The following is a 23,532-nucleotide window of genomic DNA, read 5'->3' as shown; positions in this document are numbered from 1 at the left end:
GTGATTTGGCGCTATATAAAAAAAATTGATTGATTGATTGATTGATTCTTCTGTCCCGCAGGAGAAAACACGTAATTTTGGCTGTTAGTAAAGAGATTCATGGGGTTGTTTGTTTTGTTTTTCATGGCCTATATGTCTTTTAACGCAGTGGTCAGGAATAGTGCTCCTATTTCATTGTTTTCATTTATTTTCATATTTGTCATATCTGTGTGCCATATATGGGCATGCAGTAAAGTGGGACTTTTGGGTTGCTGTCTTAACTCCCACTGCAGCAGCGTCTGTGACTGTATGTGTATCTGCTGCTGCTCCTGCTAAATTAAGAACATTGTATTTAAGCTGAAAGTAGCGTGTGGTCGCCGAATACTTTTACACTATTCTCCTATGAGAATAGTGAGTCTTCCTGTCGCTCCTGATCCTGCAGGGTTTTTTTTAGTCACCTGTTCCTGCCTGCTGTAAAGTTCTAACTTCCTGCTCCCACGAGATTTGCTTGGGTCCCATGGGACCCAAATCCCAATGCAGGCGTCTAACTCACGGCACTCGTAGCACACTAAACCCTTGGCCCTAACCCCTAGCCCACTGGCTGCCTTCATCTCCTCACAGGATTAAGGGTTAGGGTTAGGTGGGCCTTTGTGTCTTTGCCCAGATACTGCAGCTCTGTGAATGGCACAATCTGCACCTCAGCTCTCCATCACATGGTTTCCATCACATGGCTTCCACAATGCTCCTTGACAGAAGGATGTCCCAAAACACTTTGGCACCATTCATACCAGCCAGCAACTAACGGGGTCACAGACACTCTGTTGGATGCCAAGGTAACCAGCTGCTTGTTACTAATAGGCTAAATTAGATTAGCAGCGTAAGGCCACACTGCAACAGCGGACAACATCGACTCCAACAGCAGATGGAAGAACAAACATGAACAGACTTCTGTCACTTAGACATGAATCACATGTGTTATAAGTACATTTACATGTGCAATTAGTCATTTTCTGCAAGGAAAAATGTGTCCACAAGAATGTTTTTGGGTCCTCAGGTCCAACTTGTCTTTTCACAACAAAACAATATAGGTACAGTTTTAAATTGCCCTTTTAAACTTTTTTCTTGCAGATTGTATCAGACTTTCAAAGACTCCAAATATCTTTACATGCTGCTTGAGGCTTGTCTCGGAGGAGAACTGTGGACGCTGCTGAGAGACAGGTGTGTTTTTGTTAGGTGTACTTGGCTGTGAAGGATCACAAAGCAGTCTTTCCCACTTAGAACATATGCAATTCAGTTAGATTATACAGAATCTATTTTGTAAATCAAGTCTCAGACATAAAAAATATAAGGCATTGCTAAAATACCCTCAGTATTTAAGCATAAAAACAGGAAACAATGTGACGTTTTGACCTCTTAAAATAGGTCAAGGTCAGCCATCTTTGAACTTGTCCAAGGTCTGTGTCCCACAAGTGTTCCCTGTGAATTTGAAGATTCTGGCAGTAATAAGACTGGACTTATGCTGAGCACGGACAGACAGATGCAAAACCTTCGCAATGCCTGATGGTCATATTTTGGCATCAGATTAATATATTACAGCAGACTCAGTCCAAGGTGGTAACTGTAGTAATTGGATCACACTTTAGGAACTAATTTTATTTATTTTATTTTTTTTTCCATAAAAATTCTACTCACAACACCCATAATGACAACATGAAAAAAGTTTATTTGAATTTTTTTGCAAACTGATTAAAAATAAAAAACTAAGCAATCACATGCATGTAAGTATTCATAGCTTTTGCCATGAAGGTCAAAACTGAGTTCAGGTTTCTCCTGAACTCAGTTTTCATCTCAAGAAAGAATAATCATTCTTGAGATGTTGCTACAGCTTAACTGGAGTTTTTGTCTTATATATTATATATATATATATATATATATATATATATATATCGGTTCATGGGGGAACAGCTCCGGCAGGAGCCACAATAACTACTGCTGACTTGGGAATACTGAGGCATTCCCAGGCCAGTGTGGAGATATAATCTCTCCACCTAGTCCTGGGTCTTCCCCAGGGTCTCCTCCTGGCTGGACGTGCCTGGAACACCTTCCTAGGGAGGCACCCAGGGGGCATCCTGATGCCTGAACCACCTCAGCTGGCTCCTTTCAATGTGAAGGAGCAGCGGCTCTACTCAGAGCTCTCCACGGATGACCGACTTTCTCACTTTGTGACACCAGCCACGCTTCTGAGGAAGCCCATTTTGGCCACTTGTACTCGCAATCTAGTTCTTTTGGTCATGACCCAACAACCCTCATGACCATCGGCGAGAGTAGGAATGAAGATTGACTCAGCTCCCTTTTCATCACAGTAGTATTACAGAGCAAATGCAAGACCTTTCCTGCTGCACTGATTTTCCAGCCAGTCTCACCCATTGTGCTCCATTGTGCCGTCACTCATGAACAAGGTACTTGACCTCATTCCCTACCCAGAGTAGGCAATCCATCAGTTTCCTGCTAAGAACCATGGCCTCAGCTTTAGAGTTGCTGATCCTCATCTGCTGCCAGTGAGGAGCTGGAGGTCTTGATGTCAGCCACTTCCTCTGTCTGTTGATGGTATGTCCCACGGAGGGGCTTGGTCTTCCATGATACCTCCATCTCCTGTTCTTTATCACCATCTGTCTTCAGCTGCCTGAGGCATTCTTGTTGCAGGTGATCTCGATGGGCCATCTTTCTGATGTATTAATGTGTGCTCCTCGTCTCATCCTGGATTGTGACTCTACCCCTCAAAAATCTTTGTTCTGATCTTATTCCTACCATTGAGCTGGTTTCTCAGCACCTGTGTTATTTTCTGGAGGTATTTGGTTGTGGCTGACCTTCTTGCATCTTCATCATGGTTCCCAGTGGCTTGTGGGAGCCCCAGGTGCCTGTCCTTTATGTTCACGTATGGCCATCTTTATGCGGTGCTGCTTTCATTTTCCAGCAGGACTTGACACCTGCCCACAGTGAAAAAAATATGAGTAATTGGTTATAAATATTTAAGATTTTGATAGATGTAGACAGGATCAGTGATCTTCCTATTTCAGGCTATGTTGGCATCTGTTAACCCAATAATTTGCACTTATTTCATATATTAGTTTCAACAGCAATCAAGTCAGGTCAGCGTCAGTCATTATTGACTATGCCAGAGAAGAAACAGTTCATCATCATCATCATCATCATCATCTATAGCTGACAGGCGAATCAGTATTTTTGAGTCTCTCCAGGTTAGCCTCTTTATCCACCCTGATACTCTACCTGAGTAAGCCCCACCAAGCATCATGATCAGTGTATACAGATGTTTGTTTGGAAGGTTCTCAGATCTTGTTTCAGAACCTTGTACCAAAGGCAATGTCCACCAATTGCCCTTGATCCATCTTTGAGAACACTATGGAGAATGCACCGAAGTAGGTGAGATTTTGGCATTCTGTGGACATGCCCAGCCCGCTTGAGTCTAGTTGATTTCAGGATGCCTGATAGAGGGCTGGAATGTGAAAAAGGTCCTCGTTGGTATTCTAGTCTTTTCAAGTGACACCAACTATAGTTCTTAATGATCTTGTGTGAAAAGCAGAGTCGCTGTTCTTGATAGCGATAAGTTGTCCAGCATGAAGAGCGATACAGAAGTATGCTCAAAACACAAGCTTCATATACTCTGATTTTGGTCTTGATGGTAAGGTTCCTATTTCTAAACACACATTTCGCAAGTTTTCCAAACACAGTGGAAGCTTTGCCAAGTCTCATAGTCAATTTGTTATCAAGACAAAGAATAGACATTATTGTTGATGCAAGATATGTGAAGGAGTCAACATTATTGAGTGTTGTTTTGTTGATCAAGAAGCTTAGATTACCAGTTAGAGATAGGACAGTTGTCTTCTTAAAACTAATGGTATGACCAAATCTCTGGCATGCTGTACTGAACCCAAACTCGCGAACAACAGGTCTTTGGACTCTTGTTTTGGCTTTGAACTTAGGTAGAGACAAGAAGTTTTTTGAGTAAGCACATAGTTAGAAATGAGCTTTTTTTTTCTCCTGTGCAGTTTATAAAGTCTTTGCTGCTAATCATGGGCCCTGGTGGAAATGAAGGCTACTGTTGTTTATGTTGAAAGGGCGTATAATACATCACATTTAACAGTCAAAAAGAATGAAACTGTTTAAAGGGTTCTTCCTGCTCCAGGGGATCCTTTGATGACGGCACAACACGATTCTACACAGGCTGTGTTGTTGAGGCTCTGGCTTTCCTGCACTCGAGAGGAATCATCTACAGAGACCTCAAACCTGAAAACATCATACTGGATCAACGGGGATACGCCAAATTGGTATGATCATAAACAGGTTTTGAGAAATAAAGCATTTGTGATGTTGTGAATCAAATTCTTGGAAGAACAATTATTAATATTATTATTACATTTTACAGATATCAAGTTGTGGTGATGTATTCAGGACAGGTCAGGTCTGGGATCCATGCTTCACTACATCCACCTCCCTGCACAACCAGCTGTTCCATTAGTTTTGTCAATCGCTAACATGGGTTTGAACAGTGTGTAGTCACATTTTGTTCTTGTTTGTGACCTGTTGTGTTCCTACTGAACACAACATTTCATGTTCTTTTCACACAATATGCAATCAGTGAACACAATTCTATAAAGGTGACATTGTCTTAACAGACAAATTATAACCAAAACCAAAATTAAGGATAATGTTTGTCTTATTCACAAATGTTTATGCACAGCATCCCAGAATAAAATATGTAATATTTCAAACCTTAGATATCAATGACATCAGCCCAAAAATGATAGTAAAACACCCAATAATAAAAGGATCATTGAATAACTGACACACAGGTGATTTATGCCATAAACTTTGATTTATGGGTAAATTGAATCCAACACAAAGGCACGTTCAAGATTCAACATTTCTTTCTTTCTTGTCATTTTACCTTGTGAAATTTACAAAGTGGAACAAAATTTCCTATGGAGTGGGAAACTGGGGTGGTGGTCCCCATATTTAAAAAGGGGGACCAGGGAGTGTGTGCCAATTACAGGGGACATCACACTGATCAACCTCCCTGGTAAAGTCTACTCCAGGGTGCTGGAAAGGAGGGTTCAGCTGATAGCAAGAGCTGTGTTTGCGTCCTCTGCAGGAAGTCCAACTCATTTCCCGTGGGCGTTGGCCTCTGCCAGGGCTGCACCTCGTCACCAGTCCTGTTTGTGATATTCATGGACAGGATATCAAGGCATACTCGTGGGGAGGAGGGTTTCCAGGTGGTGGACTCAGGCTCTCATCACTGCTTTTTGCAGATAATGTGGTCCTGTTGGCTTCATCAGCATGTGACCTCCAACACTCACTGGATCAGTTCACAGCCGAGTGTGAAGCGGCTGGGGTGAGGATCAGCACCTCTAAATCTGAGGCCATGGTTCTCAGCAGGAAACCCATGGATTGCCTACAGGTGTGGAACTACAGGAAGCCTGTTAAGAAGCTCTGCAGCTCTCACCATCAAGCGAAAATAAAAAAAAGACATTAATAATAAGCATATCTGAATGTGTACATGCCCAAATGTGGCCGCGGTGGTTTACGTTCGGTCAGTTACTCAAATTTACACAGCAAGCAGTTGCCATCATGCACCATGCCAACCTCCAGCCTGATGCACATTTGCGCATCACATATGATGTGAACATGTGTGTAGTTAATAGCTCTGATCACATTAGGGAAACTGGCTGTCTCTGCAAATAGCGCTTTAAAGTTGGAATGTGATGACATTTGGATGTGATGTGACATTCGGTTGATTGCGTTCCACACAAGGTTTGGCTCAAGGTTAACAGGCACACTTTTGACCAATCAGCCAGCTCCCACTTGAATGCCCTTGTAGCCAGGAAGCACAGCGTGGTCACAGACAACCCCTGGATCCTTGCTCTGGGACGGGGTATGGCCACAGTTGTGCGTCGTACCTCTGTGTCGGCAGTGGAACAACAGCTGTACAAACGTGCATACACCAGCCAGGATTTTTGCATGACACAACTGCACATTTCCACGGTCATTTCACTTTTGATACATCTAAACGTTGACATGGAGATGGACGTACGCCACATTTTTGTACTTAGGCACACTTTGTACATGAGGGGAAGAAGCTTGTGCAGAACCTGGATGTTCTGCTGCAAATGCCCCGATAACGTCTGTCTAAGGACAAAAAGTCTGTAGTTGGGATTTATGGGCTCCACAATAATTTTGTGGCCTTGAGGTATGTGTGAATTGCAGTGGTGGGCACAGTTCCGCTAATCCACTAACCGCTAATTAGCAGAACTAACTTTTTGTTAGCAGATTAGCTTTCTAGCTAACTTCAAAAAACACCAGCAGACCAATTAGCTTTCACTAAATTTAGTTCTGCTAACTTAGCCCGCATTTTTTGCCAGCTAGTCACTGTCAAAAACATCTGTAAACCCTAAAATCATACATGTTGGTTCGTGTCTGTGACGTAATTTGCAGAAGTCAGGGAACTGTGAGGAGCTGAGCTCAGCTCTACTCCCGCAGAAGGAGCCTATAAAAAACAAAAACAAAAATCATTTACATTCAACATACAATGGTCCAGATGTGAGGCAGATGTCTTGAGAAGCAAAGCAAGTTTGTCTTATGGTTTTGTTTTATAAACCAAATTTATCCGGATAGTTTATCTCGATTAATTGCAACTCTCATTTTTACAAAGTGAAAATTTAACACATATATTTTAATTTTAAAATAAATTAAAGGTTTGAACATTAACATACACAGATGCCAAAATGAGAAAAATGAGCCTCCACTCATCACTGATTGGTTCATTTATTATATGTAAAAACCAACAACAAGTTACAGTATAGTGTGCGTTGGTTTTTACAAATAATTGTGTATTTGTAAAATATGTAATTTTTTTCATTTGTTAAAAAAAGGCATTTGCAAAACTGAAAATTCTGTTTAAGTGTGATTCAGTTCAGCAGCCCTACTGAACTACCATCTACTGGATGGCACTGTTCACACTGCCATTCAGTAGATGGGTCAATGTCGCGCTGATGAGCTGTTTGCCGTTTGCGCTGCCCCGGGCGGAACTGTCGGCTGGTGCACCCGGGCCCTTTATAGTGGCGGACTTCATTCATACCGGATGTTACTATAACAACAAGTAGTGGTTGCGGGGCGAGTCTTAGGCTACGCTCCTTCTGATTGACTTCAAACAACTGCGCGTGTGCCCGCAAACAATCTGTGAAAGGCAGCCGGTAAGACTTTTGTGTATTAATGCGATCACACTGTTGGGCGTCTTTACCTATGCCTCACGTCACTACTTGCGCTTGTGAAGAGACTATGGGCACTGTGGGGCATTGTGTGTAGTTTGACCGGGATGAGTTGTAAGTACGATGTGGGTAAAAGGGGCACTCTTTGTGTATATGGTGTGGGCGTGAATGTCCATTTAATTCATGTGTATTGAAGCTGTAAGCTGGTTGGCTGTGGGTTTACGATTTTAAATTATGATTCTTGATTGTTACTTTACAGTTTGATAATACAAGCGCTGATTATTTATTGGGCAATGTGCAATGGGTAATTTATCCAATCATGTGGCTGTATCAATCAGTAATGATAATGAGGACAATGATTGACGATGACAATGCATTTTAGGAAATGATTTAATTAAATGAAATTGATTAATTGATTGTGTTGTGGGCTGGGGTGTTTGGCTGGCTTGGTTTTTGTTTTCTGTTTCTCCCACCAGGTGGTATGCATTCAGGACTGAGTGGCTGAGCATTAGGACCTCACCCTGAACACCTGAGGCTTGTTTTCACATGCAGGTCATCAGGGCTCACAGCTGTGGTGTATTTTGTCTTAATCAGAGATTGCTGCATTTAAACCTTGAATGCACAGTGTGTGATTGCCAGAGACTCGACCTTGTGAGCAGACGTGTGAGATCGACGTCAGGAGAACAATCTCACCATCACGGACGCAGAGACCGCTCCAGGTTTGACGCCACAGTCTGTGAAGGAGGATTGGGTGAGGTCTCACGCTCTTCAGCACACTTCCTGAGGTAATTTGGTTTTGGTGACTTTTATGAAGTAATGACAGTGGATTTGGTGTCCCTCACACCTTGTGTTATTGAGCTGTCACGTTATGCTAATTGTCTAATCAGCTTCTGCTGCAGTGGAGATTTGAACTGAGTTGTTCCGTGCCTGCAGGGTGAGAAGCTGATGTATAGATTTAAGCCAGGAAGTGTTTGCTGATTGCGTGCACCTTTGAGTTGTGTCTCTCTGTGTGGAGTTGGACTCACCTTATGTTTTCTTTCTTCACAGACTTGGTTTGTCGCGGCCACCTGGGGGGTGTCGGCGGGGTCCCTGGGTCCGAACTGCTGTGGCTCCGGACCGTTTGCGCTGTTGAGAGCGCGCCGTGTTTCCACCTCACCAGACCGCGGACTTTTTTGTTGTTTAGCACTGCACACTGTTATGTTTATTAAATTCTGTTATCTTTTGAACCGTGCTCTGCTTATTTTATGCTGGGTCCTTTCAAACGCTGGGTCGGTGCTCCGACCGCGTCCGAAACATAACAGATTGGTTCATAGTATATACACTGTTAAATTAATTTAAGATAATTATTCTGGTAATGGTTCATGGTATAACATACTTACAATGATGTATGTATGTGTGTTTTAAGGTTTTTTACCTGGTGGCATCAAACGCAAAACTCAATAAACAAGAAGTGGGAAATGTTACAGTGTCATTTGAGCCATCTGCTGCATGACTAAAGAATTGCGGGTGCAATCCCTTCGAGCGTGGGGCACAGTAAAAACAAGGAAGATTGCTCGACAGTAAAAAACCGGAGCCAGTCATCGGCAAAATAAAAGCTCCAGCCCAAAGCCTAAGCTCCAGCTAAAATAATGGCGGAATCAAAAGGTTTGCAACAGCTAAAGACCAACAGGACCACTGCTAAGAGGCAGTTTTCTAGACTAGCCAACTCAATTGCAAGGTCATGTAAGAGCATGTCTGTGGATGAGCTGCAGGATGCCTTCACCAAGATTGCAGTAGAAGCAGATAAAGTGATTGACGCAAACGATGATCTCGAGGTGGCTCTGTAAGAAACTTGGGATAAAGAGGGTGGATCTGCTTTGAAGCGGGAACAGTGCGAAGACATTAAGAGTACTGCGAGTGAGTGTGAACAACGATTGGAGGAGGAGCAAAGCAGGATCCAACATACAATCTGGAGCAATTTTGGGTACCCCGAGTTATCCACTGCACTAGAGTTGGCTGAAGCAGAGTGTGAGAGATCTCCGGCCCGTACTGCAGCCATGAGAATGGAAGCATATGAGTACATGCTAAGCCAACTGGAGATTCGCGTCAAAGCAGCAAAGGAGGCGCATTATAAGTGGAGCCAGTGGGCCCCTTCAGCGGTGAGGGAGGACCTTCAGCGGAGAATCAAGGAAGTCGGGATTTGCGCAGCCAAGCTGTCTTCAGAAAAAGTTTCCCTGATCCAGGCAGAGGTGGAAAATGAAGTGCAAAGAGTCTTTGACCCCTGCTCACAGGCACCCGCCATTAAGCTAAGACCTGCTGCCCTTCCCAGATTCAATGGCAATAAGAGAAGCTTTTATAGTTGGTGCAAAGACTGGGAAGCACTCCAGAGGCAAGGGGAACCTACTGGCTTGAAGGAGGTCAAGAAGTTCCAGTTACTTGACAGTAACTGGTTACTTGACAAAAGGTGGCAAGAGATCTATGGCTGTCTACGTGTGCCACTGCAGAAGACATATTTCCAGTGCTAGAGAATCGTTTTGTAAACAAGACAGCTATACCACTGGAAATAGTAGAGGAGCTGCAGGCTCTGCCCCCGGTGAAGGGTCACCAGCCTCGGAAAATTGTGGACCTCATAAGGGTGATTGAGAAAGCCTTGAGTGACCTAAGCGAGCTGGGTGATATAGGGGCTCTAAGGAATCTGCTAATGACAAAGTCGCTGGAAAGCAAGCTGCCAGACTTGTTAAAAAAGGAGTGGTTTTTGTTCGTTGCGGAGAAGAGCTGTGAAGAGCCGCAAAGGGACCGCTTCGAGATGCTGCTGGCATTTCTAAAAGGTCAAGAGCAAATCTATGAGGAATTGGAACAGTTGAAAGATGAGGAATTCCCAAGAAGGGAACAAAGAGTTCAGCCAAAGCTCGCCAGGACAAAGGCAACAAGGACAGGAAACCCCCAAGGAGGCTGCGCTGTCTGTGGGGAGAATGGTCACAAGCGCCGCTTGTATCAGTGCAAAAGGTTCAAATCCCTCAGCCTTGCTCAAAAGAAGGAAGCAGTCCGGAAATCTGGGGCATGTATCAACCGTCTTAAAGTCCACGAGGAGGAGGAATGCAAAGTGTCATTCTACTGTAAAGATGAAAGCTGTAAGGGCAAGAGAGTGAAGGAGCACCACTACCTTTTATGTCCTAATGCTTCAAGCTCTCAGAGAGGCATGCCAAAGGCCAGACCAAAGTCAAATTCAGCAGGTCACAGTGGGAGAAGGTGCACCGAAGAGTAAGAGGAGTTTCTGACGCAGCTTCCCCCAGAATTAGCCAAGCAATGTTGCAACATCGCTGCAAGGACATTCAATTCTGTGCTTGGTGATCAGTTGATGTGTGATGACAGTCTTCAAGAGTTCCCAGTTATCATGATGATTCTGGAGGTCACTGCTAATGCCGGGCAGAAAATTGGGACCTTGATAGACCTTGCATCGGATACCAACTACATTACTCATAAAGCTGCAAGTGAACTGAAGCTGAGGAGCGAAGATGTCACTCTTGTAGTTCACGGAGTTGGTGGCATGCAGGTTACGGTGGAAACAAAGAGATATCTGCTGAAAATCAGAGTCAATACCTCAAAGGGCACCTTGAGATCTCACCAAATTGTTTGCTATGGCCTTGACAACATTGAAGAGATTCACCATCACGTCTCCGCCAAAAGGTTGCAGAACATCTTTCCAGACGTCCCCTTGAGAGAACTTGTTCGTCCCACACAAATTCAGTTACTCATTAGCCACAAGGAGGGCCAGCTCGTTCCACAAATGGTGCACTCAGAAGGAGACCTCGTCTTGTGGGATGGCCCTTTGGGTAAAACTGTTGCAGGCTCTCACCCCGACCTCATGGAGGAAGTCGACATCACAGCCCATGCCTCACGAACCCACTTTGCCTGCTCCATGCGGACTGCTGTGGAGAAGTACGCAGAGCTCACTCACAAGTGTGAAGAGAGGCTACCTCAGGGCACCCTGGCTATTACCTCAAGCACCAGCCGAGATTTTATAAGCCGGTGGAAGTGGGACAGCATTGGTGCTGCCTGCGAGCCCGGATGTGGCGGGTGTCGTTGTGGGAAGTGTCAGCCCGGCGGAAAGGAGATGACTCTGTTGGAGGAGGGAGAGCTTGAGCAGGTGAAGAGTGGCCTGACATATGTAGCTGGGGACCACCACAGTGACAAGCCTCATTGGCATGCAAGATACCCCTGGACGGAGGACCCTTCAACGTTGCCGAACAACAAAAGGGCTGTGGAGGCTACGTTCTTGAGGACAGAGCGGTAACTGGGCAAGGAGCCTTAGTGGAAGGTGTCCTACAAGGCGCAAGTCCATGATATACTTGATCGGAAGGCTGCCATCAAGCTCTCAGAGGAGATGGGAAAAAGCTGGGCTGGGCCCGTATGGTACGTAAGCCACCTCATTGCTCCAAACCCCCATTCAGTCACCACCCCTGTCCGTCTTGTTTGGAACAGCAGTCAAAAATTTAGGGGCCAGAGCCTCAACGACCTCCTCATTAAAGGCCCCGATGTGCTGAATAACATTCGTGCTGTCCTACTTCAGTTCTGGCAAGGCGTGTATGCTGCACTGGGTGACATTAAGAAGATGTATAATTCGGTTTGGCTGGAGGACAGAGAGGTGCACCTCCATCGATTTCTCTGGAGAGACTCTGAGGCTGAGGACATTGAGGAATACGCCATTACAAGAGTTAACATCGGCAATAAATCTGCCGGCTGTATCGCATAGGTAGCAATGCGAGAGACTGCAAGCCTGCCAGAGTTTGCCCACCTCAAGGAAGAGTGCCGCATACTGGAGGAAGACTGTTACATCAATGATATACTCACCTCCCATAACAACCTAGAACAACTCAAGCAGTTGACGGCTAATGTTGGGCAAATCCTTGAGGCAGGGGGGTTTCAGCTCAAACCTTGGGTGTACTCTGGTCAAAGTGGGAGGGAAGACCCGAAGGAGCAAACGTGAGTCACTTCTGCTGTCTTTGTCCTCCCAAATCAGCTCACTGAGGAGGACAACAAGGCGGTGGGCATGGGCTATACCCCAGGTGTGGATGAGTTCCACCTAATGGTTGCTGTAAACTTCTCAAAGAAGCAGAGAAAGGTGAGGCTTGGCACCGATCTGTCAAAAGAGGAAGTGAAGCTGGAGGCTCCGAATCCGCTCACTTGAAGGGAGTGCCTTAGTCAAGTGTCTGGGCTATATGACCCGCTTGGACTTGTGACTCCTGTCAAGCAGACGTGAGCTATCCTCGTAAGGAGAGCCTTCCAGGAAATGAAGGAAAAGGGCGGCCAAGTTGAGAGCACATGGGACACTCCTCCATCTGACTCACTTCGAGAAGACGCCATCTGCCTGCTGGAGGATTATGCCGAGCTTGGCAAGTTGAGATTCCCAAGGGCACTGACACCTTCTGACCCAATTGCCGAGCCTTGGGGCATTACCTTCTCTGACGGCAGTGAGCACTCTTATGGCGCAAGTGTTGTATCTGAGATGGAGATGCCAAGAAAACGTGATTGTTCAGTTGGTTGAATCAAAAGCCAAGCTGACACCGTTGGAGCATAAGGGAGATGCGGTCAAAGCAGAGGTCTGTGGGGCTGTCTATGCTTCTCGTCTGAAGAAATACTTCCTGAAGAACTGTAAGATTAATGTGGAGAAGTAGTACCATCTAGTGGACAGCCAGACAGTCCTTGGGGCAATCCAGCGAGAGAGCTATGGCTATCAAACCTTTTTTGCCAACCGAATTGGAGAAATTCAAAGCAACACCAATATCCAAGACTGGTGGCGAGTTCCCGGGGCCTTTGAATATTGCCGACATCATCACTAGAGGAGCTGGACCCAAATATTTGGACCAAGGGTCCCAGTGGCAGGCTGGGCCGGGATTTCTCTGTCTTCCAGAATGGGAGTGGCCCCTGAAGTCCGCAAAGGATGTCGCTGCGGCTGCAAGAGATAATGTTATTAATCTCCAAAAGAAGGCTTTTGTTGCTTCACTGACCCGGGCTCGAAACAAAAAGTTTGACAAGATCTCAAGCAAGCCTGAATTAGATCTACACAGGCCTCCAGCAGGAACAACGTTAAAAGAACTGCTGGATGTTAAAAGGTTCAGCAATTTGAGGAAGCTGCTGAAAACTGTTGCTTTGGTATGGAGGGCAGCAAAAATCTTTCTTCGAGGAAGGGTCAGAGGATTAAAGTGGGAGGCAGTCCAGCTGGCTGGACTTTGCACACCCCAGGAGCGCGGCGATGCATTCCGAGATCTATGCCTGGCAGCCCAAGAAGGCAAGAACTTCTCCAACACCACTATGGACAGACTTGTTGTGTACAAAGATGAAGCAAGTGGGCTGTTGATTTGTAGTGGCAGAATTCAACACTTCAAGGAAGACAAAATCGGTGTCCCATTGTTACCAGCTGAGTCTTGGCTTGGTGTTCTTTTGGCCCAACAAAGTCATCACAAAGGGCATGAAGTAGCTGCTGGAACGCTGCTAAGGATGAGGAGCAAGGCTTGGGTTGTTCACGGTAGAAGAGTTGCCCAAAAAGTCATCAACCAATGCATTGTCTGTCGAAAGGCAAGAGCAAAAGTATGTAAGCAAGTAATGGGTGACCTAAATTTTGAATGGACAAGACCTGCTGCCCCCTTTCAGTTCATCGCAGTGGATATGTTTGGACCGTACCTGGTGAATGACGATGTCAAAAAAAAGAGTGACTATCAAAGTCTGGGGAGTTGTCTTTAGCTGCCTCGCAAGTAGAGCACTCCATGTTGAACTTGTCAGTAGCATGTCAACAGAAAGTTTTCTTCTGGCCTACCAAAAGTTTACTGCCTTGAGAGGTCATCCCCAGAAGGTTTGGTCAGATCCTGGGACCAACTTCATTGGGGCCAAACCAGTCCTAGAAGATCTCTATGCATTCCTTCAGGCTCAAGACACTGCCGACTTGGAGGAGTATGCTGCGAGAAATGGCACAAGTTGGGCCTGGAAAGTACTACCCGCTGATTCTCCCCATCGAAATGGAGCTGCAGAAGCTGCAGTGCGGATTGTGAAGCAGGCTCTTCAAAATCTCAACAAAGCAGTCAATCTCACTTTCAACGAATTCCTCACAGCACTTCAGATGGCGGCTAACCTGGCAAATGAGCGTCCAATTGATGCAAGAATCCAGAGTCAAGAAGATCAGATCCAGTACGTGACACCGAACCTCCTCCTGCTGGGTCAGGCGTCTCAGGATGGAGACTTCAAGACCTTTGATTTTGAAGGCTATCCGTTTAAATGCCTTCAAGAGATCCAAACCCAAGTCAAAAGCTTCTGGAGGTCCTGGTGTCAACTTGCTGGTCCAAATCTCTTTATCAGAAGCAACTGGCACACACTCAAGAGGAATGTTGCTGTCGGGGATGTCATTTGGCTCTGTGACCAGAATGCTCTGCATGGTCAGTTTCGTCTGGGAAGGGTCATTGCTGTCAACCCGGATCGCAAAGGTGTTATGAGAGATGTGGATGTGCTCGTCGCTCCTGGCCAGTGCCCTCCTGCCTCGCAGCCCGGACATCTAGGGGAAGATCTGAAAGCGAGGTGCAGTGGTGCCGTGCTTCACAGGGATGTGAGGCGGCTGGTTGTTCTGCTGCCTATTGAGGAACAAGCACTATAATTCTGACATGTGCGACCTTCAATGAGGACAATGCAACTTGGGTGCATGTGCGCATGAAGCTCGAGTGGGAGGTGTCGCGCTGATCAGCTGTTTGCCGTTTGCGCTGCTCAGGGCGGAACTGTCGGCCGGTTAGCATGTGCACCCTGGCCCTTTATAGTGATGGACTTCATTCATACCGGATGTTACTATAACAACAAGTAGTGGTTGTGGGGCGAGTCTTAGGCTACGTTCCTTCCGATTGACTTCAAACAACTGCGCGTGTGCCCGCAAACAATCTGTGAAAGGCAGCCGGTAAAACTTTTGTGTATTAATGCTGGGCGTCTTTACCTCTGCCTCACGTCACTTCTTGCGCTTGTGAAGAGACTATGGGCACTGTGGGGCATTGTTTGTGTGTAGTTTGACCAGGATGATTTGTAAATACGATGCGGGTAAAAGGGGCACTCTTTGTGTATATGGTGTGGGCGTGAATATCCATTTAATTCACGTGTATTGAAGCTGTAAGCTGGTTGGCTGTGGGTTTACGATTTTAAATTATGATTCTTGATTGTTACTTTACAGTTTGATAATACAAGCGCTGATTATTTATTGGTCAATGGGCAATGGGTAATTTATCCAATCATGTGGCTGTATCAATCAGTAATGATAATGGGGACAATGATTTGGTGTTGGCAATTTTCCCATATGCATTTTAGGAAATGATTGATTAATTGATTGGTTCATAATGTATACACTGTTAAATTAATTTAAGCTAATTATTCTGATAATGGTTCATGGTATATTATACTTACAATGATGTATGAATGTGTGTTTTAAGGTTTTTTACCTGATGGCATCAAAAGCAAAACTCAATAAACAAGAAGTGGGAAATGTTACAGTGTCATTTGAGTAAAACATCTGCTGCATGACTAAAGAATTGCGGGTGCAATCCCTTCGAGCATGGGGCGCAGTAAAAAGAAGGAAGATCGCTCGACAGTCAAAGTGCATGGAACACTGCCATCTACTGTGCACTGCAATGTTTTGTCTCCAAAGTAAAGGTCAAACAAGGTCGACATCCATTGAATTCAGTGACAGGTGGTATATGTTGCCCTGTAACGTGATAACTAGATTCAAGATTCAAACAACTCTATTAATCCCTAAAAGGGCAATTCATATCACACCCAATTACCTCAGACAAAAATACCGCAATTAATCTGCAATTATTACTAGTTGAACGTAATAATGGTACACATCAGAATTAAACAACCACACATATACATTTGATTGTTTATGTATGCTAAACTTTGAAACAGTCTGTCATCCGAATTGAGGCAATGTGAGTGTGGGTTGCAGCAGCTTCATGCTGTGCAGCTGAGCTTGGGGGTGGAGGTGGGAGGTTGCTGCAGCCGTGCCGCACGGCCTCCTGGAGGGGGAAGGGAGTGGCAAATGCAGAGGCCGGGGTGGGGACAGAAACACAAGGAGCAGTGGGGAGGACTAGCATGCATCCTTGTGTGCAGGTGGTTCATATCAGTCCATGTACGTGTGTGCGTAGAGTCTGTGGGGGAGGTCAGATGACAAAGGGAGCCGTGTGCATCACCAGAGCCATTGAAATCTTCTTGAGGAAAAACAAGTGGGGCATTTTGACCTTCTGTAGCTGATGAGGATGCCATGGTTGGGTTAGGCAGAGAAGCACAGAGCCAAATGTAGCTTCTCTAACTGTCCAGATCCAATTGTGTAAATGAATATTCACTGGTCTCCAACATCAATGCCTTTGCAGGGCAGACAGCTGCTCCGAGATGCATTCCAACTTGCATTTCAGTTCAAGAGTCAACGCAGTCTGAGACTGTAGTGTACAGCCTTGCCAACCTCAGTAATCATGACAGACAGACGTGGGATTATGGTTTTCGTGGTAGCCGTCTTGCCAATTTTCTGGTAGATCAGGGCAGCGCATAATCCTGACAGCAGAAGCCCAACTACCATAAAGACAAATAAGAATACATCCTTGACGTCTTCCACAGAGAGTGGTACCAAGCACGCCAGACGCCACTCCTTCTAGGCATCGAGAACATAGCCCGCAGAATAGGTTCCTTCTGGGCACGCAGGGTCCCCCAGCCCTGATTTCCTTGTTGAAAAGATGGTGTCAATAGCGTTGAGAGACCACCTGATCAATTCCATGGTTATTCTGAATGCAATTTGAAGAATTCACAGTCTGGTGAAGTCGAGACTTTGAAGGTTGGAGACAGCGATAGAGACAACAGGAGGGAGGAGGAGATGTGACCGCCCTTGCCGCAGTCCCAAGCGCATAACTAAACATGACAGATGGGGCAAACTATTCCTCATTAGAACCCTATTAAATGACTATAAAGTGAGTATTGGCAAAACAGGTTATAATTTTCATTTTGAGGTGGCAGAGGGGTTGTTGTCAGCAGCTCCTGAAAGTAACGAATAAAGTAACTAGTAATCTAACTTAGTTACTTTTAAAACTGAGTAATCAGTAAAGTAACTGTTACTTTTTCAAGGAGTAATAAGTGATCAGTAATTGGATTACTTTTTCAAAGGAACTGTGGCAACCTCACCTCGGCTGGCGCCTAGCAGCTGACTTAGAACTGGTGCGGACCAGAGGAATCCAACTGTTTAATTAAAACTTAGCAGTGTACAACATTCTTGCACATAATGTCAATAATTTAGATTAGAATACGAGGTCTGTTAGAAAAGTAACGGACCTTTTTATTTTTTGCAAAAACTATATGGATTTTAAATATGTGTGACTGCATCAGCCAAGCTTGAACCTTCGTGCACATGCGTGAGTTTTTTCACGCCTGTCGGTTGTGTCATTTGTCTTTGAGCACGCCTTGTGGGAGGAGTGGTCCAGCCCCCTCGTCAGATTTTCATAGTCAGGAAATTGGCTGATCGACTGCTGCTTTGCTTCGTCAAAATTTTTTCAGAAAGTGTGAGAGACAGCCAAGTGGAAACCATTTGGAAAATTCTGATGGCTTTTGGTGAAGATCTTATGGGGATCACAGAGATTAAGGACAATTACAACTGGATTAAAGATGGCCCACAGCGGCGGATGGCGCGCCGCGCACCAAGCAGCGATCGACAGGCTCGAACGACCAGATCATTTCAAAAGTGAACGCTTTGTTGATCCGGGATGTCGTCTGACTACCAGAGAAATGGCAAGACAGCTGGACATAGCACTTTTTTGGCACATTCCACTGTTACAGGAGTTTTTGTAATGGAAAGACGAGCGGAGAAATTCGCCACGGAGCCGCTCATGGTGCAGGATGAAAGCACCTCCGTGTTGGTCTCAGAGGACAAGCTCTAACATGCCCAGCTCTTGCACCATTCGGAAAATTCAGATGGTTTTCGGTGGCTTTTCAGTCGTGTGTCTATCCGAGAAATTGTGGATGGGCTGGACATGCCACAACATGTCCTGTGAGGCTTCATCACGGCGTTGCTTTTTGTTCTGTGCCCTGCGCCTCTGTCCCGACGTGCGAATCCCTCTGCACGTCTTTTCATGACAAAAAAATCCTGTAACAGTGGAATGTGCTGTTCATTTCCAAAGTAAATGCTTTGTTGATCCGGGACGTCGTCTGACTACCACAGAAATGGCAGAAGAGTTTGACATCAGCACTTTTTTGGCATGAAAAGACGTGCGGAGGGATTCACGTGTCGGGACGGAGGCGCAGAGCACAGAACAAAAAGCAATGCCATGATGAAGCCTCGCAGGACATGTTATGGCATGTCCAGCCCGTCCACAATTTCTCTGATAGTCACACGACTGAAAAGCCACCGAAAGCCGTCTGAATTTTCTGAATGGTGCAAGAGCTGGGCATGTCAGGGCTTGTTCTGTGAGACCAACACGGAGGTGCTTTCGTCCCGCACCATGAGCGGCTCCGTGGCGAATTTCTCCGCTCCTCTTTCCATTACAAAAACTCCTGTAACAATGGAATGTGCTGAAAAAGTGCTATGTCCAGCTGTCTTGCCATTTCTCTGGTAGTCAGACGACATCCCGGATCAACAAAGCGTTCACTTTCGAAATGATCTGGTCGTTTGAGCCTGTCGATCGCCGCTCGGTGCGCGGCGCGCCATCCGCCACTGTGGGCTGTCTTTAATCCAGTTGTAATTGTCCTTAATCTCTGTGATCCCCATAAGATCTTCACCAAAAGCCATCTGAATTTTCCAAATGGTTTCCACTTGTCTGTCTCTCACACTTTCTGAAAAATGTTTGATGAAGCAAAGCGGTAGTCGATCAGCCAATTTCCTGACAATGAAAATCAATGAGGGGGCTGGACCACTGCTCCCACAAGGCGTGCTCACAGGCGAATGATGCAACTGACAGGCGTCAAAAAACTCACGCATGTGCACAAAGGTTCAAGCTTGGCTGATGCAATCACACATGATTCAAATCCATATAGTTTTTGCAAAAAATTAAAAGGTCCGTGACTTTTCTAACAGACCTCGTACATTGGATTAGATAGAATTTTATTGATCACTTGGGAAGACTCCCTCTGGGGCATTGTGGTTCCAGCAGCACTGTATAGCAGGACACAGGGTATCAAAAGTGATAGTAAAAAAGAAAAACAGTTTGTAAATAGAAATAAAAATACAAATACACAACATAAATACCAGATATACTGAGTGGTTTACTGAGTACTACTGTTGCTCTCCTTCCCATCCTCTGTCTTCCTGTTCCTCCTCCTCCCCCTGAGTGAGGAGTTGTACAGTCTGGTCTGAGGGACAAAGGAGTTTTTCAGTCTGTTGGTTTGTGGCTGATGACGGTGTGCAGAGGCTGACTGGGATCCTCCATACTAATAAAATAACATGCTTTTGGAGGGCGGTATGCATTTTCAGAGTCCCACCGTCCATGCCCGGGCGAATATCTGTCATTGCGGGCGACTGCATGGAAGGAGGGACTCAGAAAATCAAACCACATGACAACTGCATGTTATTTGCATTATTATCACTGAGATACACAACATGTGGAATCACATTAACAATATTTAATGTCATTTCAAAACGCACAACACCCAGCAAATGTGTACATAAAAAGTTGGCTCTCTTTAACTTTTGTCGTGTTGGCTGGTACCGCGCTGCTCTCCAAATTCGGCAGGGTGTCCTCATCAAGCTGGCTGCTTTGGCTGCTGTTCATTGTCGGACTATCCATGAGATAATCATCTGGAATATCCATATTGGGACCAACACACACTTCTCCCCTTTTCATGTTATCGTCTGCGGACAGTTCTTGGGTTGCGTATGCTATGATGTCATCACTTTATGCACAGCGGCCGGGTATTGGGATACCCGCCCATTACTGCATCAGAGACTGTGAGACAGCCGACCGCGCTGTGAAGGCAAATCCTTCCCTGTCTCACTGCTGTTGTGGTTCTGAATTGGTTCAAAGTTTGTCTGCCCTCTGGAGGCCCCAAGCAATTGCCTGCCCTGCCTATTGGCACCCAGTGCCCGTGAGGGCTACAGAGATAATCTCAAATTTATGTTGATCAGCAAAATATTTCTGACTGATTGGTATCAGTAATGTCATGATTAAGTCACAAGGAAATCATAAAAGGAAGTGATGTTTGTTCAAAAACATTGCTCATGATATCTCATTTTCTTTGAATTACCATGTTCCCTGCATGATGCGTAAATGAGTCTAGTTTGAGAGTGAGAGAATAAAAGGACACTGACTTTTTTAACAAAAAGTTGTCATGATCAGAAAAGTTTGCATGTACAGTAACATGATCTATGGAACACGAATGTATCCAGGGTTTGCATCAGCCATGAGCTTTAGAACATTCTGTGCTCCAAACCTGCTGAATTCTTACTTTGCTCTTCATCACTTACTTTCTTGATCAGGTGGACTTTGGATTTGCTAAGAAGGTTGGCCTAGGTAAGAAGACGTGGACATTTTGTGGAACGCCCGAGTATGTGGCACCTGAGATCATCCTGAACAAAGGTCATGACAGCTCAGCTGACTGTTGGTCTCTGGGGATACTCGTCTTTGAGCTGCTCAGCGGCAGGTAAGAGGAGATGATATCAGGAAGAAAACCAAAAATACACCAACAAATAACTAACTAACAGGAACAACATGACCAAACTATTTGTTTTAGCTTGACATCAGCAGATGAATATCAGTGGAGAGTTTTTACCTCGTGATGCGTCCAATCTTAGTTTCATTCTTGAGTTTCACCTGTGAAGACTGCAAGTGTTAGTAAAGAGAATAAGCCAACAGAAAGACCAGCGGACAGTCTGTCTGTGAGAGGAAGCTGCGAAGACGCAAGCTGGGGGAGGCAATCTATCACATTCATTCATTCATTACAGTATCTGCCACTTAGCCGCATAGAATGAATGGTATGTTGGAGACTCAAAGAGTTTGTGCCTTTTTTTTTATCTTTTTCCACATGACCTTCAGTCTTCAGTCCAGCTCATACCTGAGTGATGTGTCTCAGGTCACATTTGTTATTCTGTCCTCTGCCAGATGGCTTAGTATTTTTTGAAGACCATGCATAAGGGTTCTGAGTTCATGGTATGCAGATCCTGTGGTGTTGGCGGAAACACCCCGGCCTTCTTTGACACATTTGGCGAGGTCTTCTTGGCCATGTTTAAGCACCATATCACCCCATTCAATCTCCTGAGCAATCTGGACATTTTCTGACCTGAGCTGCAAATAGTTGACCAACCACTCCATCAACAGAAGCTGTAGCATCTGCATACTACACCAACACGATGCTAACACTTTACTATCACCGATCCTGTGACATTAACGCCTGTGGATCCCCTGAGACAACTTTCATCAGCATCTTCACTCCTTGAGAAACCCAACAACTCAACACAACAATTCAACAACACAACACCCCATCAACACAACAATCCAACAACACAACCCCCATCAACACAACAATCCAATAACCCAACATCACAATACTCCATCAGCACAACAATCCAACAACTCAACACAACACCCCATCAACACAACAATCAAACAACACAACTACCAAAAACACAACAATCTAATAACCCAACATCACAACACTCCATCAGCACAACAATCCAACAATTCAACACAACAATTCAACAATCCATCAATGCAACAATCCAATATCTCAACAACACAACAATCCGACAACACAACAATTCAACAACACAACACCCCATCAACACAACAATCAAACAACACAACTACCATCAACACAACAATCCAATAACCCAACATCACAACACTCCATCAGCACAACAATCCAACAACTCAACACAATTCAACAACCAATCAATGCAACAATCCAGTTTCTCAACACAACAATCTGACAACCCATCAACACAACAATCCAACAACCTAACAACACAACACCCCATCAACACAACAATCCAATAACCCAACATCACAACACTCCATCAGCACAAAAATCCAACGCAACAATCCACAAAACCAAGAACACACGAATCTGACACCCCATCAACACAACAATCCAACAACCCATCAACACAACAGTCCAACAATCCAACTGCACAACAATCCCACAACACAACACCCTATCAACACAACACCTTATCAACACAACCACCGAACAACACAACCCCCCATCAACACAACAATCCAACAACACAACCCCCCATTAAAATAACAAGTGAATAACCCAACAACACAACTGAACAATAATCCAATAACCCAACAACACAACAATCGGACACCCCGTCAACACAACAATCCAATATCCCATCAACACAACAATCCAACAACCCATCAACACAACAGTCCAACAACCCAATTGCACAACAATCCAACAACACAACAATCCAACAACACAACAGTCCAACAACCCAACTGTACAACAACCCAACTGTACAACAATCCAACAACACAACAATTCAACAACCCCTCAATGCAACTATCCAGTATCTCAACAACACAACAATCCGACAACCCATCAACACAACAATCCAACAACCTAACAACACAACACCCCATCAACACAACAATCCAATAACCCAACATCACAACACTCCATCAGCACAAAAATCCAACACAACAATCCACTAAACCAACAACACAACAATCGGACACCCCATCAACACAACAATCCAACAACCCATCAACACAACAATCCAACAACCCATCAACACAACAGTCCACAACAATCCAACAACACAACAGTCCAACAACCCAACTGTACAACAGTCCAACAACACAACACCCCATCAACACAACAATCCAACAACACAACCCCCCATCAAAACAAGTGAATAACCCATCAACACAACACTCCAACAACCCATCAACACAACAGTCCAACAACCCAACTGCACAACAATCCCACAACACAACAGTCCAACAACCCAACTGTACAACAATCCAACACCCCATCAACACAACAACTCAACTGTACAACAATCCCACATCATAATACTCCATCAGCACAACAATCCAACAACACAACAATTCAACAACCCCTCAATGCAACTATCCAGTATCTCAACAACACAACAGTCCCACCAACAACCCATCAACACAACAATCCAACAACCTAACAACACAACACCCCATCAACACAACAATCCAATAACCCAACATCACAACACTCCATCAGCACAAAAATCCAACACAACAATCCATGAAACCAAGAACACAAGAATTTGACACCCCATCAACACAACAATCCAATAACCCATCTACAC

General features: G+C 45.0%; 1 protein-coding gene across 1 annotated transcript in view; it reads left to right on the top strand.

The window, feature by feature from the left end:
• Window positions 1-23,532, top strand: part of LOC117505956 (cGMP-dependent protein kinase 1-like) — a gene marked incomplete at its 5' end in the record, with an annotated part of 94,350 nt that overhangs the window by 55,517 nt on the left and 15,301 nt on the right. The window contains 3 exons of the mRNA XM_034165496.1: window positions 1,108-1,197; window positions 4,184-4,325; window positions 20,716-20,879. Of these exons, the coding sequence (XP_034021387.1) occupies window positions 1,108-1,197; window positions 4,184-4,325; window positions 20,716-20,879 (396 nt within the window). The remainder of the gene's footprint in view (window positions 1-1,107; window positions 1,198-4,183; window positions 4,326-20,715; window positions 20,880-23,532) is intronic.

The sequence above is a fragment of the Thalassophryne amazonica genome, unplaced genomic scaffold (assembly GCF_902500255.1).
Source record: "Thalassophryne amazonica unplaced genomic scaffold, fThaAma1.1, whole genome shotgun sequence".
Lineage (NCBI taxonomy): Eukaryota > Metazoa > Chordata > Actinopteri > Batrachoidiformes > Batrachoididae > Thalassophryne > Thalassophryne amazonica.
The sequence above is the reverse complement of the archived record's forward strand: the minus strand, read 5'-3'. Positions and strand labels throughout refer to the sequence as shown.